This window comes from Schistocerca serialis, chromosome 5 (genome assembly GCF_023864345.2).
Source record: "Schistocerca serialis cubense isolate TAMUIC-IGC-003099 chromosome 5, iqSchSeri2.2, whole genome shotgun sequence".
NCBI lineage: Eukaryota > Metazoa > Arthropoda > Insecta > Orthoptera > Acrididae > Schistocerca > Schistocerca serialis.
This window is the reverse complement of record NC_064642.1, coordinates 290493977-290511643: the sequence shown is the minus strand read 5'-3', so window position 1 is coordinate 290511643 and position 17667 is coordinate 290493977. Positions and strand designations below refer to the sequence as shown.

The 17667-nt window shown below is 43.7% G+C and overlaps 1 protein-coding gene across 3 annotated transcripts in view; it reads right to left on the bottom strand.

Moving 5' to 3' along the window:
- The window catches only part of LOC126481128 (ras guanyl-releasing protein 3-like), a 448249-nt gene extending 435354 nt beyond the window's left edge, over nucleotides 1-12895 (bottom strand). The window contains exon 1 of one of the 3 annotated variants that reach the window (XM_050104668.1): nucleotides 12812-12895. In XM_050104668.1, coding sequence (XP_049960625.1) covers nucleotides 12812-12865 — 54 coding nt within the window. In that variant the 5' untranslated portion in view covers nucleotides 12866-12895. The remainder of the gene's footprint in view (nucleotides 1-12811) is intronic. The other 2 variants (XM_050104672.1, XM_050104669.1) reach the window with 2 other exon arrangements.
- Between the last annotated feature and the right edge of the window lie 4772 nt (nucleotides 12896-17667).

Sequence of the window (17667 nt, the reverse complement as noted above, 5' to 3'; positions counted from 1 at the left end):
CCATGTTTATTAGACTTATTTTTCTTGTTTCTATGAGAACTACCACCCCGCAAAGTACTTGACACTTTTTTAACACCCTGTATATGTAATACATAAAGGGGAAATATTTCTACCAAAACTCTCGAAAAATTCTTGACTGATTTATCTAATGTTACACGACACTCTAATGAACGCTCAGACTGGCATATACTATGTGTTTTTTAATATCTATAACATATATGTAATATACAAAGGGGAAAAATTGTTACCAAAATTCTCAAAAAATACTTGACCGGTAGTTTTCAAACTTCTGCAAGTTACTATAATAAACATTTGGACACATATAGGCTATATGTTTTTAATATATAGACACTAGATTCTTGCTAAAATGGCCATTCATCGCACATTTGAGTGTCGGATTAGCGGAAGTGCCGGATTGTTGAGAGTATCTAAAATTTATTATAAACACACAGGGATTGTACTTTATCAAATCAAAAGATACATTAATTTTTCTAGAAAACTTAGTCCTTGAGTGTGTACATGCATATTAGTATCAAAGTTTTAGTTGTCACCATGGTGATACGCGACGGTCGTATACTTTATCACACAACGGCTTTAGAGCATTTCATACGTCCTGCCATGTTTCTGTTTGCTTCAAAATGTACTCCAGGAAGACATCTCCAGCATCAACACCAGCAGTGTGAGATGCCCTAATGTCTCTCCTCCTATGTTCTCTTCTTCATCAGTTTCATAGTAACTTAACTGTGAGCGTATGATTACCTCTTTTCTGCTGAAGTTGGGTGATAAATAGTTACTTGTGCAACACTGTTTCCAGAAACAATGGTTTTCTGCGAAGAACCTCAGTTCAGTTTATATCTAATTTCGAGTTTCTGCTTGAGGTCTAGCATCACGTTTCCCTTTAGAAGCCATGAAAATGATCCGTAAGGAAAGCCACAATTTCAAGTCTACAGGAATGTTGAACATTATAATTGACTAACAATATGGTTGCAGACGAAATTTCATTATTGTAGGCGTCATTTCAGGTTGAACGACTAGATGTTGGAAGTGTCCCGGATTACTGAGAGGCCGGACTACTGAGGGTCGTATTAGGGAGAGTTTAGTGTGCCATAAATAAAAGAGAAACATTGTTAGCAAAAACCTCAATAAGTGCTTGACAGATTGATAACAAGTTTTTACATGTTTCTCTGATAAACATTAGAACTAGTATAGGCTATGATTTTTATACACATTATATATATATATATATATATATATATATATATATATATATATATATATAAAATAAAATGTATAATAGTGGACTGTTGTTGATAAAAATTAATAGTGGAATGTTTTTAACAGAACTCTCGAACAGGTCTTGACCGATTTACTTCAAATTTTACACGATACTCTGTTAAACATCTGAATTTGAATAACAATAAACGAGGCACAGGTCGCAAGGGGGGCAGGGGAGGAAGGGGAATAACACGAGATGGGCAGACAGTGGGGGTAAATGAACATAAGAGAGTAAAAAGAAGATGATGGACAGAGAGAGGAGTCTGGAGGAGATGGAGAGAGAGGGATGAGAAGAAGATGGACAGAGGAAGGCGGGAGGAGGTGATGGGCAGAGAGCAGGGCAGAGACAGCGGGCAGCAGGAGACAGAGGGAAGGAGAAGATGAGAGGGGGAGAAGGTGGTGGGCAGAGAGAGGGGGATTGGGGGATAGACAAGGGGGAGAAGGAGGTTAGGACATATATCCATCTACCATGCATATTTACCTGCTTCCCATTAAACCAGACTAAGCCTCAGCAACGGGTAACTAGCCAGCGTTAGTGCAGTTTGCCAGGTGGGTAACGTTTAGCGCACTGCTCCCTGTAGTGCTTTGCCCCTTTCGCTCTTAGGACAGATAGCGTTGATATGACGCAGGGAGTGGACCAATGTTGACGAACTCAACAGATAGTCATTCTTTAATGCGCGGGATCGTATTGGTTTGTGCTTCTAACTGAAATGTATATCGTCAAACGTCGTCAGAATAAAGGTAATTCTGGTATTCAATATATTATTTGATTTGAATGGAAATAATGAAAGGTCAGCGAGTGCCCTCCTACTACAGGGTGTTAGGAAATTCCAGTTACAAGCTTCTAGGTCTCACAGAGGTGAGTGAGTACATAATATTTTGAAATAGTTCAGGTGTTTAACTCATCCACTCCTGTTTGAGGAGTTGAATTAGGCGTGACGCACTACAGACATTCTGCAAGAATTCGTAAGGAACATCCGTTTATCACTTAATACCGTACTGATGCCTTACAACAACGGCTCGATGTGGTGACCACCAAAGTTGTTACAGACCCTGTACCTACGAAGCATGTTTTGGTACAGACTCTCAGACCCAACCCGGTGTCTCCTCAGTTTCTGGTGGAGCGGCCAGTACTTGTGACAGCAGTTCTTCCCCTGTCTCTACACGAGTCTCGTAAATTAAACTTTGCGTTCGACTCCACAAGGAGTAGTCCATAGAACGTAGTACATGTCGTCCTATCTATCTTGTTGCATATCAGGACAAGCAACTCTGAGAATGAAATTTTACCTAGCCACCCAGATTTTATTACCGTCTACACAGATGGTTCTAAGCAGGGAGATGTTTTCGGTTGTTCTGTCGTGTTCACCGGCATTGTCCTCAGGATAGGGCTTCCAGAACAGTTTTCAGTTTATTATGCAGACCTGTTTGCTATCCGGAGGGCAATGGAGCAGATGAGAAGGCGTCGTGACAAAAAATTTATCATCTACTCTGATTCTCAAAGTGCCCTTCTCGCTGTTGGCCAGATCGGATGGTGCAACAGGTACAGGACGCTCTCCTTCTCTTGCACAGGCGAAACAAGGAAATCACTTTCTGCTGGGTTCCAGGGCACATAGGCATCCAGGGAAACGAACTCGTGCTGCTGCTGCTAAGGAGGCTTGCTTGCTTCCTCCTCCTGCCCGCTGTTCAGTCCCTCTGCGGGCTGTCACTTCATTACCAGGAAGGCCATATGTTGGTGGGAGTCCCAGTGGCTGGAAGTGGGGAACAATAAACTACGTTCCATCAAGACTTCAGTGCGACCATGGACCACCTCCTTCCGCTTGCGACGGTGTGAAGAAGTAGCCCTTACTCGGCTTAGAGTGGGACATTCTCCATAGGCACATGGCTTCCTCTTACATCGGGAAGAGCCCCCAGTATGTCAGAGATGCGGGAGACAGCTGTCAGTACGACATCTTTTAACTGAGTGTGTTTTATATGGCGACCTGAGAGTTGAACTGGGTCTCCCACAGGATCTTCCCGCTATTTTAACAGATAACGAGGCGAGTGTTGTTCGTATCTTAAAATTTTGTGTGGTGTTCGGAATTCTTCCCAAAATACTGGTGTGCGGACTTAATGTGTCACGGAGTGGCTGGGTCACGTATTGTTTCTAAATCGTCATCCACCCAATCATATTTGTCCCTTTTTAACAGCGTCTTTACAGGTATTTTATCCATAATTTTAATTAGTTATCCCGCTGTGTCTCGCTGCGGTTTTATTACGGGCTTTTCTGAACCTCACCTTCTTGAGGTTGCTTTACGTTTCTTATAGTGGGATCAAACGTAGTTTTCCAGTTTATTGATCTCCTTCCATAGATTGTGGAAATCTTCTTCGGTATAGCATTAATGCAAGGGCGTTGATGACCTAGCTGTTTAGCGCCCTCCGCCATAAATCATCATCATCATAAACTTTTCTCTTTCCCTCAGCATAAGTGGACGCGTTATTCATCTGAACTGAAACCGCCGCAGAACGGAAACGCTAAGTTTCCGGACATGGATTTCTAATCAAAAAATTGTGTACTCACTCCCCTCTACAAGTCCTAGAAGTCTGTAAACTCAACCCTAAATCTACGATCACGGGATCGATTATAGTAAAAATGGAAATGAGCTTATGACATCGTTGGCCGGGAAGTCCCATCCGGGGAAGTTCGGCCACCAAGTGCAAGTCTTATTTCAGTCTACGCTAAATTGGGCGACTTGTGCGCCGGTGATGAGGATGAAATGATGATGAGGACAACACAACAACCAGTCCACGAGCGGAGAGAATCTCCAACCCGGCCGGGAATCGGACCCGAGCCCGCTTGCATGGGAGGCAAGCACGTTACCACCCAGCTAAGCAGGCGGAAAAATAATTATTTGACATCGTTGTAGGAGGTGATCGTTAAATGTGTTGTTGTAGCCTTCTTGTGGAAAACTTTTATTTACCAAGGTCGCAAGAAGGAAAAAGATTACTAGTTTCGACCAGTTAAATGATCATCTTCAGATCACATAACAGAAAGCAGTGTCTACATCGAGTATTGAAGCAAAACCCTTTGTTAGGATCATGATTACAATTTCAAACTCAAAATTGTTATACGTATTAGATTCGCTGTTCACCACTTCATTGTGCAGTGTAATAGATCATCATAGTGATATAAAGAGGCAACATAAGGAACCATCTCGTCTGTTGACAATATCGGAAGAATCTAAGCAGCTGACAGCAATCGGCAGACTAAATGCATTTTATAGGGTACAGCACTTTTCAGAGGGAAGATGTAAAACTAAGCGACGGGTGAAAATACTTTTTCCCTCTAGAATCTTCAACCCAATAATGCTATGCGACTTCGCTTTGGAACAATCTGGGCCGCATGGTGCTTCGTGTGACTCAAACAGGGCACTACAAACCCTTGGCGGAGCTAGACTGCTTTGCTGTTGTTGTAACGTGACTGTAAAATCAAGTACTAAGTGGACTTAGAGTGTGAGATCATCCGATGACTTTGCAAAAACTAAAAAAGGTATCAGGTGATTGTAGAGTAAAAAACAGTGACGTATGAGAAATGCTTCCCTGCTGTGTTGTCCTAGAACGATGCATCAGTAGTGTAATGGCGTGGGCTTGTGCAAGTACTCACCGCCATCGTCATACTGCTTGCCGTAGTCACCAGCACAGCAATTCGCTACCGCGACTGCATAGCTACACCGGCACGACTTCTCAGTCAGTGTCCAGCGGTACTGCAGAAACCTGAGACACGTGGCGGGATTGTGGCATGTGGAGTACGTTATACCTCGGGAATCTGCTTAACAAGTCTTCCCTGGCACGTATAAATACTGACCATCCAATGATAAACAATCGGTGATCACCGCTAAGGGGACTACAGCCGTTGGGCCGTTGTCGCTCACCTACAATCCGCTGGAACAGCTACCGCTGCTCGCCATCCTGTAGGACCACCTGGTAGTGGGTCCAGCTTCGGCTGACGGTCCAACTGAGGCTCTCTCAGCAACTGATCCCCTAGGTATCCACCGACGCCAGACGCAGCGATTCAGTTGCGAGGTTGGGGTTCGTTCCCGGAAGTCTCCACTGCCAGTGCACGCCACTGCAGACTGCTAGTCCGCCTTGCTAGCAGTATAACTGGGCAAGACCGCCTCACAGCCCCGAACTGCTGCCCAACAATTCTTACCTTGCAAGGTCGTCACACTACTGGGCCCCAAAGGGGGTGGCATTGCAGGTATTTTTAACAACTACACATCGTGCACTGAGGACTGTGGGTGCGACACACTCTCTCTGCCTGCTGCACATGGACACGAGTCTCCTGTGGTAAACTGTTGTAAATAACTAAATGAATCAACTGTTTCCAAGTTGAACGTGAACCACTCCGCCTACTCACTGGAGAACCAACGCCCCTACAGTAAGGTAACCTCCGGCTGACGTCGCCACGGCATTCAAGAGATCTTTCGTCACCAGCGGAAGGTGTTTCTTGTTTAGCCTCGAGTACCATGTCACGTGTCGTCCATTACAACTGAATACAACACGCTTACACAGGAACATCTCGCAGAGGCACCAAGCGCTATCAGTTCAGTGGGAAGTAACTAGCAGCTACTAAGGGAGACGTCCAGGACCTCTTACGATTTGTGCCGTGCTGTACATAAGGGGCTGTCGTTGAACGTGGAATCTTAAGCCGTCACTAACTTCCTCGGAGCAGAATTTGTGTTCAGTGCTCAGAATGAAATACAAGTATTTCTTGAAGCGAATCAGGTAACCTATCATCGCGGATGCACATTCGAAACAGCAAAGAGGATGGAATAAAATACAAGCTCAAAAATAAAAAAGTTGATTGTGGTTGCCCTCGTTTCGGATAAATGAAATTTTCGCAAGAATCAGTCTCTTGCTTCGGGAATATGAATGATTTTTGGTTGGACACCATCGAATGCCACACGAGTTCATCATACGTGCCGCAAAGGTTTCCATTCTTTTGTTTACCTAATTTTGAACTGGTTACCTAGTTTTTAATGAGATGGAATAGAAGAAATTAAGTTTATTCCCTTATAATGTTATATGTATGCAGTGTAGATTAAATATACTTTCATGAAATACATTACGAAACTATAGACGAAGTCTGTTGCAGGATTAATTCTTCATAAGCTGTTTACCGAGCTCTGTTTCGGTACTTCATTAAGAAACAGCGTATTTCATCATGCTTGCGGCTTGCAAATATTTTACACCTAGACGTGCGACAGTTACCCGTTACGAATCACGTATATGAACTTGCCATAATGGGTAACAAGAGGAGTATAGGGAATTCTCTGAATTCTAAGACCCGCCTAGTAATTAACCGGTGGTAAATTATTCAAAAGCACATGAACGTCGCACACGCGCAAAACATGTAGTTGATAGATGAGAATGTCACTCGAACCAGCTACCCGCTAAAAACAGGTAACATCTGAGACATCCATAAATCACATAAAGACGAAGTGAATTCTGCTGGAGACCTTCCACTGATTTTTCAGAAATCTTGGCCAATATTTGTCGCAGTAAGGAGATTAACTTATGGTATGTTTTATGTTACAATATGTCACCCTCGTGTAATAGACGTAATTAACTACAAGAAAATTTGCTGACGATAGCACGAATTGAAATGTAATACAACGCACCAGTAGCAAAGACCTGTACAGGTAATGAACAAAAGGTACAGTAATACTTGTGCAGCTGTGTACACTTCTTTCCAGCACGTAGTGTCTCAACGTAGCATCTGTGCAAAATGGCGATCTACGTGAAATTCGCAAATTTCGTAATTATGATCACATGCTAAGCAGATAATGTCATATCCTGAACGGCTGTTACCATCCCAACCTTGATCCATGGTAGTGTCGAAGCTATTGCCTGGAATACTTCACATTACCAAAGCAAAGCTCTAAAAACTAAACTCCACCGGAACAGGCCATGAAGACTCAACGGTACTGAGCAGCCGCCGTGTCACCCTCAGCCCACAGGCGTCACTGGATTTGGATATGGAGGGGCATGTGGTCAGCACATGTCAGTTTACGATGTCAGTATGTCAGTTTACGATGCCAGAGCCGCTACTTCTCAATCAAGTAGCTCCTCAGTTTGCCTCACTAAGGCTGAGTGCACCACGCTTTCCAACAGAGCCCGGCAGACCGGATGGTCACCCACCCAAGTGCTATCCGAGCCCGACTGCGCTTAACTTCGGTGATCTGAAGGGAACCGGTGTTACCACTGCGGCAAGGCCGAAAGCAAAGCTGTAGGAGCTGACCAAAGGGGCCGATGTCAGAGGTTTAAGGAGTACATTTCAGCAAATCCGTTAGATTTTTATCGTATACCGATCCAATGGCCACTGCTTTGTGTGCAGGAACGTTATCATTGTCTGAAATGTTTTCGTAAACACCTGCCTTCCTCTTGTCATCGATTGAAGCTAATGATATGGGCCTGATCGGCAGACCCTTTAGTGGACACCACTTCGGCGCGGCGACTTGCGCTCGATGATTATGAAATGATAATGAGGACAACACACACACACACGCACACACACACACACACACACACACACACACACACACACACACACGAGCGCGCGCTCTCTCACGCACGCACACACAGTCCCGAGCAGAAAAAATCCCCGACCCGGCCGGGAATCGAATCCGGGGCTCGAAGAAAGAGAGTGAGCATGCTAACCACAAGGCCACGAGCTGCTGACAGTCTGATCCGTAAACAACAGATTCTGTTTTGTTACGCGATGTTAACGTGGCAAGGCAAGTGAAATACTTGTCGCTGTTAGCATTGCGACTGTGCACCACTGCGCTCTCCCAACAAAGACAGTGGCCGTACTCTGTTGCTCGTGGAAAAATTGATTATTCCTCGTGTTTTGCTTTCACTAGACGATATTTTGATTGTAAGTAGCGGCCAAACGAAGTTTTACGCTGAAATTAGGCATGGCACGAAACGTCCAAAGATAATTTTTCGCTTCACTCTCTCCCACTCAACGGAAAAACGAAATTAATAGCGAGAACTCACACATGTGAAAGTGCGCGATAATAGAAGCGAAGAAATCCCAATAAGAGTAGATCCACCAACGAGGCGTTCGCGAAACAATTACGAATGTGTGGTTACGGCCGCCACTGACTTAACATTTCAAACGCAGTCGTACTGAACAGAACAATAGTTCATACTGAAGTCAGTGGTTGTAAAAAACACGAAGTCGCATTTACTCCTTAAACGGTTGGTTTGCCTACCCATGTTTATAGAAATGAGCGTACGGCAATCGTGGCTGGGATCCCCCTTCTCGGGAATTTGCTTTCATTTTCGTTTACGTTCAGCCACGTTAATATTCGCTGTTTATTCAAAATGTTCAAATGTGTGTGAAATCTGATTGGACTTAACTGCTAAGGTCATCAGTCCCTAAGCTTACACACTACTTAACCTAAATTATCCTAAGGACAAATACACACACCCATGCCCGAGGGAGGACTCGAACCTCCGCCGGGACCAGCCGCATTGTCCATTACTGCAGCGCCTTAGACCGCTCGGCTAATCCCGCGCTGTTTATTATGATACATTCTATATACATCGAGTCCGCCTCCATAGCTCACTGGTCAGCGGGTTTGTCGGCTGACGGAGGACCCATGTTCGATTCCTGGATGTTTCTTTGATGAGACGACTGGAATGGAGTGCGCTCAGCCTCGTGCAGGCAACTGAAAAGCTACCTGATTGCGAGTTAGCGGTTCCAAGGCCAAGAAAGCCGACAAAGGCCTGGAGGGCAGTAGCTTGTCCCATGCCACTCCGTACCGCATCCGTGATGCCACTGACAGGACGATATGGCGACCAGTCGGTCCCGATTGTCCCATAAGGGCCAGAACACGGAGCTTTGCTTTGCTTTTATTTCAAGAAAGGTTCGACAACTCGAAACTAGGCTTTCGCAAGTGATTGTACGCACTGGAGCATGTAATGTTGTTGCATTGTTGATCTTCTCGCCTTTTGTGTCAACTATGATGCTGAATCAACTATAATTCTTTTGAATGGAACGATTACTTTTTTAACGGTATTAGAAATCGCTTAAAGAGTTAACTACAGGGATGGATAGGTTGTTAATGTTGGCATTGAGAATTTTTGATTAAGTATCTCAGTAAGGTGATAAACCTGAATGGCAAAGCGACTGGTATCAGCTATTTACATGCTAGGCTCTGTCATTGAATCAGGCCTATCGAGTATGTTGTTTCCTTCTTCTTCCGTGTACACACACCTCAAATAGTTTTTCTTAGTTTTTTCTGATAGAAGGAAGCGTATACTTTCATTTATAGTAATCGTAGCTGACCATGAATCTATATCGTATTAAGAAGGGCCAAGAGAAACTACATTTTATGTTAGTAGTGTACGCCTATCTTCTTGCTGCATGTTACTACGAACCTGGCGCAAGAACACCGCTTGGCGTTTATTACACCGCAACAGCTGATTCCGGCTGCCTTGCCTTTAAATTTTAGCTCATTTCTCGGATACTTTTTGCGAAAAGTTTGAACGCCAAGAGTAACAGGCTTACTCATTTTTTCAGAAGCTTTCTAATGCTGTTGAAGCAGTATATATTTAATTAAACACACACACACACACACACACACACACACACATATATACACACACACACACACACACACACACACACACACACCATACACGCATTCGCTTCAGTATCTCGGCCCGTACAACGGTGCAGATGAAACATGCGACAAAACAACTTACCACTCTGCATACCATCATTCTTGGAAAGTTCACGAAATGGCTCAAAACGGTTCAAATGGCTCTGAGCACTATGGGACTCAACTGCTGAGGTCATTAGTCCCCTAGAACGTAGAACTAGTTAAACCTAACTAACCTAAGGACATCACAAACATCCATGCCCGAGGCAGGATTCGAACCTGCGACCGTAGCGGTCTTGCGGTTCCAGACTGCAGCGCCTTTAACCGCACGGCCACTTCGGCCGAAAGTGCACAAAATAAAAGGAGTGTTATCTCCTAGGCGAGTCACTATATATTAAGATATACACAAGATATACAAAAAACAACGAATTCTAATTTTTAGTGTTTAAAGGAAATAAAAATAAACTTTAGTTTATTTTCAGATTTTCCCCGATAGGGATCTAAGAACGTTTTGACCCTAATGATCGTTAGAGACGGTGCTCAAACTACTGCGTGACGAATATCGTTTCAGACATGTTGCTGAAAATGTCATTCGTGTACATTTATGCAGAATTGGTGTCTGTGTGTTAATGATAGTCTAACACACACAAAACAACACTAATGGCTACAGCTTCAGCGAAACGGACGACCAGTTCTTCTGACGTGTCTCTGTCGGTGTTTCGTACACCAAACGCTTCTTTTCCCCACACAAGAATAGCAATGAAGTCGAGAGAACGTGTTAACCATGGTCGTGGCGCACACCTCCCAGTTCACCCAGTCCAGCAGTTGGGAAAAACATTGTCTGCTTGTTCTCTGGAAACTATGTGGTAAGTTCCTATGGGACCAAACTGCTGAGGTCATCGGTCCCTACGCTTACACACTACTTAATCTAACTTAAGCCGTGCGGTCTAGGGCACCTTGTCACGGTACGTGCGGTTCCCCCCGTCGGAGGTTCGAGTCCTCCCTCGGGCATGGGCGTGTGTGTCGTCCATAGCGTAAGTTACTTTAAGTTAGATTAAATAATGTGTGGGCTTAGGGACCGATGATCTGAGCAGTTTGGTCCCATAAGACCATACCACGAATTTCCAAATTTTCTAATCTAACTTAAACTAAATTACTCCAAGGACAACACATACACGCATGCCCCAGGGAGGACTCGAACCGCGGACAGGGGGGGGGGGGGGGGGGGAGGGCGCCCGAACCGTGGCAAGGCGCCCTAGACCGCAGGCTACCCCGCGCGACACTTGTTCTCTGACATTAACGGTAAAAAGCACTGGGGGCCTTGGTGGACGTTTGTTGTTGCCTCCGTATTAGCGGGGCATTCTTCAACATTTCCAGTAGTACTTCACGGAGAAAGAGATGCAATTTCCTCCACCGACAGTCTTAGGCAGAGGATACGAACCAATCAGATGGTCGTTTACAAGAACAGCCGACACATTTATGTTAATTCTCTGTTGATAGTGGAACATACGAATTAAATTCCAGATTCCAGTGTCAACGTGTTACATACGAAACAGTCAAAACAACTGTGAACGCTGGTCTAAGGGAAGTCCAGCGTCATATCCTTCAACATTGCGTGTGTGACATTTGTGCCACACAACAGAAGCGTTTCTTTTTATCTCCGCCAATTACAAATTAGTATAAGTAGTTTTTACATTATATACGCGAGGAAAGAGAAGGGGTAGAGAACGGGATCTTGTATTTGATGTAATATACAAAAACAAATTCTCAGTAATGAACCATTAAAAAACATGGATTCCATAATTCAAATCATTTCATATAGAGAGATTCAGTTGTCCCTACCTATGGGTTTTATGCAATCCATAACGCCTCCAGATACCTCACACAAGATTTTCATATTCTCTCGCTCGTTATATGCCAAGTATTAGCCCTACATAAAAAATGAACAGGACCTTTTCGCAGATTTGATGTAGTTATTTTGTACTAGGGCGCATTTTCGCTAGAGTCCATTAACTACATTATATTTCCTACAGAGAGATCTTGTTAATTTTTTCTGTAGGACTAACAGTTGGAGCATAACGAGCGAGAGAATATAAAATTTCGTGTTTGGGTTTTGAAGGCGTTGCGGGATGTATAAAACTCATAGGTAGAGGTAGCTGAATCATTCTTTATGCATATAAAGGGGGGTGGAGGGTTATATTTGATGTAGTATAAAACAATCTCTTAGTAAACCCGCCAGGGTAGCCGAGATCGCTAACGCACTGCTTCCTGGACTCTGGTAGGCGCGCCGGCCCCGGATGGAATCAGCCCAGCGGATTAACGACGAGAGCCGATGTGCCGGCCAGCCTGGATGTGGTTTTTAGGCGGTTTTCCACATCCCGCTAGGTGAGTACCGGGCTGTTTCCCATGTTCCGCCTCAGCTACACGGCTCGCACACATCTGAACACTTTCGCTCTATTCCATGGATTACACTCGTCGCAGACAGTTGCAGTACACTAATTCCGTCCCAGGGGGTAAGGGGAGGCGGCAGGAAGGGCACCCCTTAACCATTAAGATGCCAAATCCGATTAACGATGGCTGACCCTGCGTAACTGTGGGACAAGGCTCAAGCGACAGAATAGAACACAATCTCTTAGTAACGAATCTCTTAAGGTCGCGTGGATCCAATAACTCGAAAACCATCACCGTCCATTCTGTAACAGCATGCCCGCATAACAGATTTCACGTCCTATAACACTCCACAGATCCTTCTGGAAATAGAGAAACGAGTCCTGCAGCAAGCATTGGTGTCACGCAGAAGCGGAGCCGGCGATGTTTGTTGGCGACGAGAACGGTGCTGACGGGAAGTGGCGCGCGTTGGGCGGTGAGCGGCGAGGCGTGGTACTCACTTTGCCGCGGCGGACGACGCTGCCGAAGACGGCCCTGCGGCGGGACGCCGACATGGCGACTGCAGCGTCGCGCCGCGCCGCGCCGCGTCCTGCGCCTGCCTGCCACCGCTTGCGTCAGCGCGCTCTTCCTGCGCCGTGTTCCGGCTGCGCGGCACGCTTATCGCACCGGCGCCGTCACCGCGCCGACTCACACGCCGGCCGCGACCGCGCAGATATCCCGCGATACCGCCGCCAGGCCCCGAGCGCGCCAACAACAACAACACCGCCTCCTCTCCCTCCGGCACTCGTCAGCATTTTACGAGGTCCCGTTCATGCTCAAATCTTGAAGTGTGTGTGGAATAAATTTTTAAAAAAATGGCAGTCAAATGTTTTGTGGACTGGTTTGTCTAAAAGTAAGGAATAAAACAGAGAATTATTTGACACGTCTTTGAAAGAGGCTCGAAATCATGAATAGCAAATGAGGTGCCAACTGACAATTTAAAACTCAATGTTTAATTTATATTTTTAACCCTAGGATGCATATACAGGGCCTCCGAGGCCCTTGTGTGTCTTCATTTAAAAAAAAAAAAATTCTGTAAAATTTTTTTTTTTATTTCAAACTGCTTTCCAGCACTCTTTCACTAACACAGTGACATTCCTCCTATCAAGTCTGTACGAGATACCTTTTTAAGTTTTTTGTATAATTCAATACGTTTACCCACACACCGTGAATGCATAAGCTGGGCTTCAGAAGCCCTCACACATTTATAAATGTTCTTTACCCTATATTGTCTTCAACATTTGTTTGGGAGCAGTTATTAATTGAACAATAACTGTAGTGGTATTTCCAGCAACAGCAGTAGCTGTAGTAGCAATAGTATAACTAAAAATTAATACACACTACTTTCACATATTGGCGATGTCGGTGTATTATTGCTCTTTTAGCTATCAAATGTTTTATTATTGCATAGTATTGTTATCCTGTGCTGCTCTTGTCAGCCTAATTGTTACTGTAGTTTGTTGCTGCAAGGCCCATATTGTTATAGGCATGACTCGTTTAGTGCTGCACAAGCTGGTGTTCGAGAGACACGCATTTTGCTATGGCTCCGACACGCAAAGCAAGAGAGCCAGTAGGTGCAAATACAGCTAATTTTGAAAGTGTAGTGGCTCAATGGTTTGAAGAAGATGATTCTTGCGAGGAAGGAAATATTTTTGAAGATGCAAGTAGTGAAGAATCAACCAGTGAACCTGCAGATGTGAATATTGAGGCAGATGATAGTCTTTCCGATAATATTACTTCATCAGAATCTGAAAATGGAGAACCACCACAAAAAGGTATAGAAGACCACACATACATTAGTCGGAAAGGAACGATTTGGAAATTAAATCCTCCTGCAACTTTTCGTACGCCTGCCCGTAATATCGTAAAGAAGCCACCTGGTCCAGCCTTTGGTTTGAAAACCTGTAAACCTAAGGATGCCTGGGACTATTTCATCTCCAAGGAAATACTAGAGGAAATCAGCAACTGCACAAGTATTGAAGGCAGAAGAGTGGCTGCTTTACGTGGTAAAACGTGGAAAAACGTTTCGCTTGCTGAAATGGTTTTCTTGCTCTTTTACTGCTTTCTGGTGTTGAGAAGAGTTGGGATGTCCCTCTTAGAGAATTATTCTTGGATGAAAAGGCAAATCCTACATATAAGGCCATCATGTCAGTAAACAGATTCGAGGATATAAGGAGAATGATTAGATTTGGTGACAGGCGTACCCGTGAAGCTCGATCTGCAGATGACAAACTTGCAGCTGTTCGCTATGTATGGGAACTATTTCTTGACAAGTGTAGAAATTTCACCCAGTATATGCCCTCTAAACCAGCCAAGTATGGCATAAAAATATTTTGGTTATGTGATGCTACATCTGCATATGCAAGGAGTACTAGATGATATCTGGATGGTGGATTATGTAGACTGTACAGTCTGCTGTTATGTGACCTTAGATCATTAAAGGTGCGTCAAATATTCCTCTAATCTATTTTATTTCTTACTTTTTTACAAATGACTTCACAGAACATTTGACTGTTTTTTATATTTTTTCTTCCTTTTCAGATTTTGACCAGAGTTTATGTTGCCCAACTTGTCCATTTCCTACTCATTGTTTGGACACGAAAATTTGGACAAAAATCCATTTTGTGATTTCCTCTCAATTCATTAATTAATTTTTTCTTTATTAAACGGATACTTTCAAACAATGAAATATATTTTTTTCCAAAACTACACCTCAAACTAGTCAATTTGATATCCGATTTGTCCATTTTCCACTCTTCGTTTGGCTTTGAAAATTACGACAAATATTTTCCTTCAAATCGTTAACCAAGTTTATCTTAAAGAATTTTGTAAGGAAATCATTTTCAGTGGTTGCAATGTAATATTTGTTTGTACCTGGACGTTTCTGCACACGAAGCTTGCCTGTAACGGCTTACAGTGCCATTTTCTAGTGCAAGTCTAGATGAAGTAGACGATCATATGGCATCTAAGGGCCAAATGTGAGCTGTCTATTGTGAAGTATTGTTATTATATTCACGTAGCTGTTATAATATGAAATTTTTCGTGATAAAAATTGTTTGACGGCTGTTTGACATCCAGACGTACAACCGAAAATGGCATGTGACACGAAATAGGTAAGCTTTTGTGCAGAAATATATAAATAAGAGCAAATAAATTATTACATTGTAGCTACTGGAATTGATATCTTTAAAAACATATTTCGACGTATTCATGTTGCAGGCTCTACTGAGAAAAAAACTGTCAACTTTCTCTTAATTATCCTTATTACTTTCAAGCAATTAAATATTGCTTTGCAAAATTAGAGCTCACCCCCAATGGCCATTTCCCACTCTTTCTATGGCTATGAAGATTCGGACAAAAAGCCATTGCGTAATTTCTAGGGAGTCTTGCTTTCGCTCCGCTCAAAAATTTGGCCAAAACAAGTCGTAATGTCCATGGGTATTAACTGATTGTCTCTTTTATTCTTTATCTTCCCTTGCGACACAGTCGCATGAGCATTTCATAATACCGTAACCAGTTCCGACCAGCCAGCGGTGATCTTCGCGTTGTCAGCAGACGAAAAGAGGAAACAAAGAATCATTATGGATCTATAAAATCTGCGACGTAGCTTTGTACATAATGATGAAAGAGAATAAAATTATACCTAAAACACATGATGTAATCGGTTTATTTAGTGTCGCTGACAACGCAATGGAACAGTCGTGCCTGCAACAGCGCTGTATTCTGTAATCAGATCTGCTACACATCATCGCCTAGCCTGCTTTCCAGAGCGGGCAAGCCTGCGATCTGTAATGAGGAGTGGACATGCAATACTCTGTCGCCTGTTTGTAGTGTCACCGTACTTCAACCACTTTCCACAGATGTCCACGACATACGAGATTATCCCATGGATACATGGAAATGTGTCGCCTGGTAGAATCATTTAATTATCTATTTAATGCATTATAGCTTCTTATCTACAATATAGACTCAGGCTGTATTCATTCTTACACACATTATTAATATCACCAGCAAATTTTTTCCGATACATAGCAACTAATGACACATAATGCATTATTACATCTTAATAATACTTCCCTTCACTATAGCCGGCCGATGTGGCCGTGCGGTTCTAGGTGCTTCAGTCTGGAACCGCGTGACCGCTACGGTCGCAGGTTCGAGTCCTTCCTCGGGCATGGATGTGTGTGATGTCCTTAGGTTAGTTAGGTTTAAGTAGTTCTAAGTTCTAGGGGACTGATGACCACAGATGTTAAGTCCCATAGTGCTCAGAACCATTTGAACCATTTGAACCACACCTCACGCAGATCTATAAACGAAGGGGACCATCAAACTGCTAAAGGAAACTAGAGGTCAGTATAACAATTTGGTGTATTGCCGTAATATTTGAAACAAAGCAGGCTAGGCGATGATGTGTAGCAGATCTGACTACAGAATACAGCGCTGTTGCAGGCACAACTGTTCCATTGCGTTGTCAAGTATATAAACATTTAATAAGTGGAAGAGGTATTGCAAATACGAACTATAATCTTGTCAGAGGTGGATGGATTCATAAAAGCATAGTATGAAGGTATTTCACGGATACGGCCAATGATTGCGAAAACGAGTAATCAGAGAAATAATACTAAACGTTTCATACAAACAACAAAAGGAAACTCTTGATTCGGCTCAAAAAACGTCCTAATCGTTAATAAACATTGGAATTTTCAGGAAGGAGCCTTAGGAAATAGACTGGTGTCCAAAATTAAAGCAACAAACCGCTACTTCCCTGTTCTGCGTCTAATTCACGATATAATCATACAAACTGTCGACAGACGTCAGTGCGACCGTGTTCTGCACGGAAGATGGCATTCCGATCAACGGACAACCGTGCCAATGATGACGTCAAGGCACCTGTCAAACAGGGTAGTGTTTGCCGGGTAGTTCCACATCCGCAGTCGCTGTGTATACAGTCACAGACGGTGCAGTATGGTACAAAGAAGGCTCTCTGCGGTGGAATGGCGTAGAAAGAATGGAAATAGGACAGCCGCAAACTGATGTGGCTCGATGGCTTAATGTGAATCATTCTGTTGTTTCTCGGATGTGGCGACATTTCATAGAGACCGAAGCTGTATTCCGAAGACCAGGGAAGGGCCAACCACGTGTAACACTAGACAGATAGGACCGTTCTTTGGCCGTAATGGCTTAACGGTACCGCCTTAGTACTGCAAGGCAACTGGCATCTGACCGCAGCTTCCACTGGACGTGTGGTAACGACGCAAATGGTGTACAGAAGGCTTCGTCAGAGTGGCGTTTATTGTCAGAGACCAGCTGTATGTGT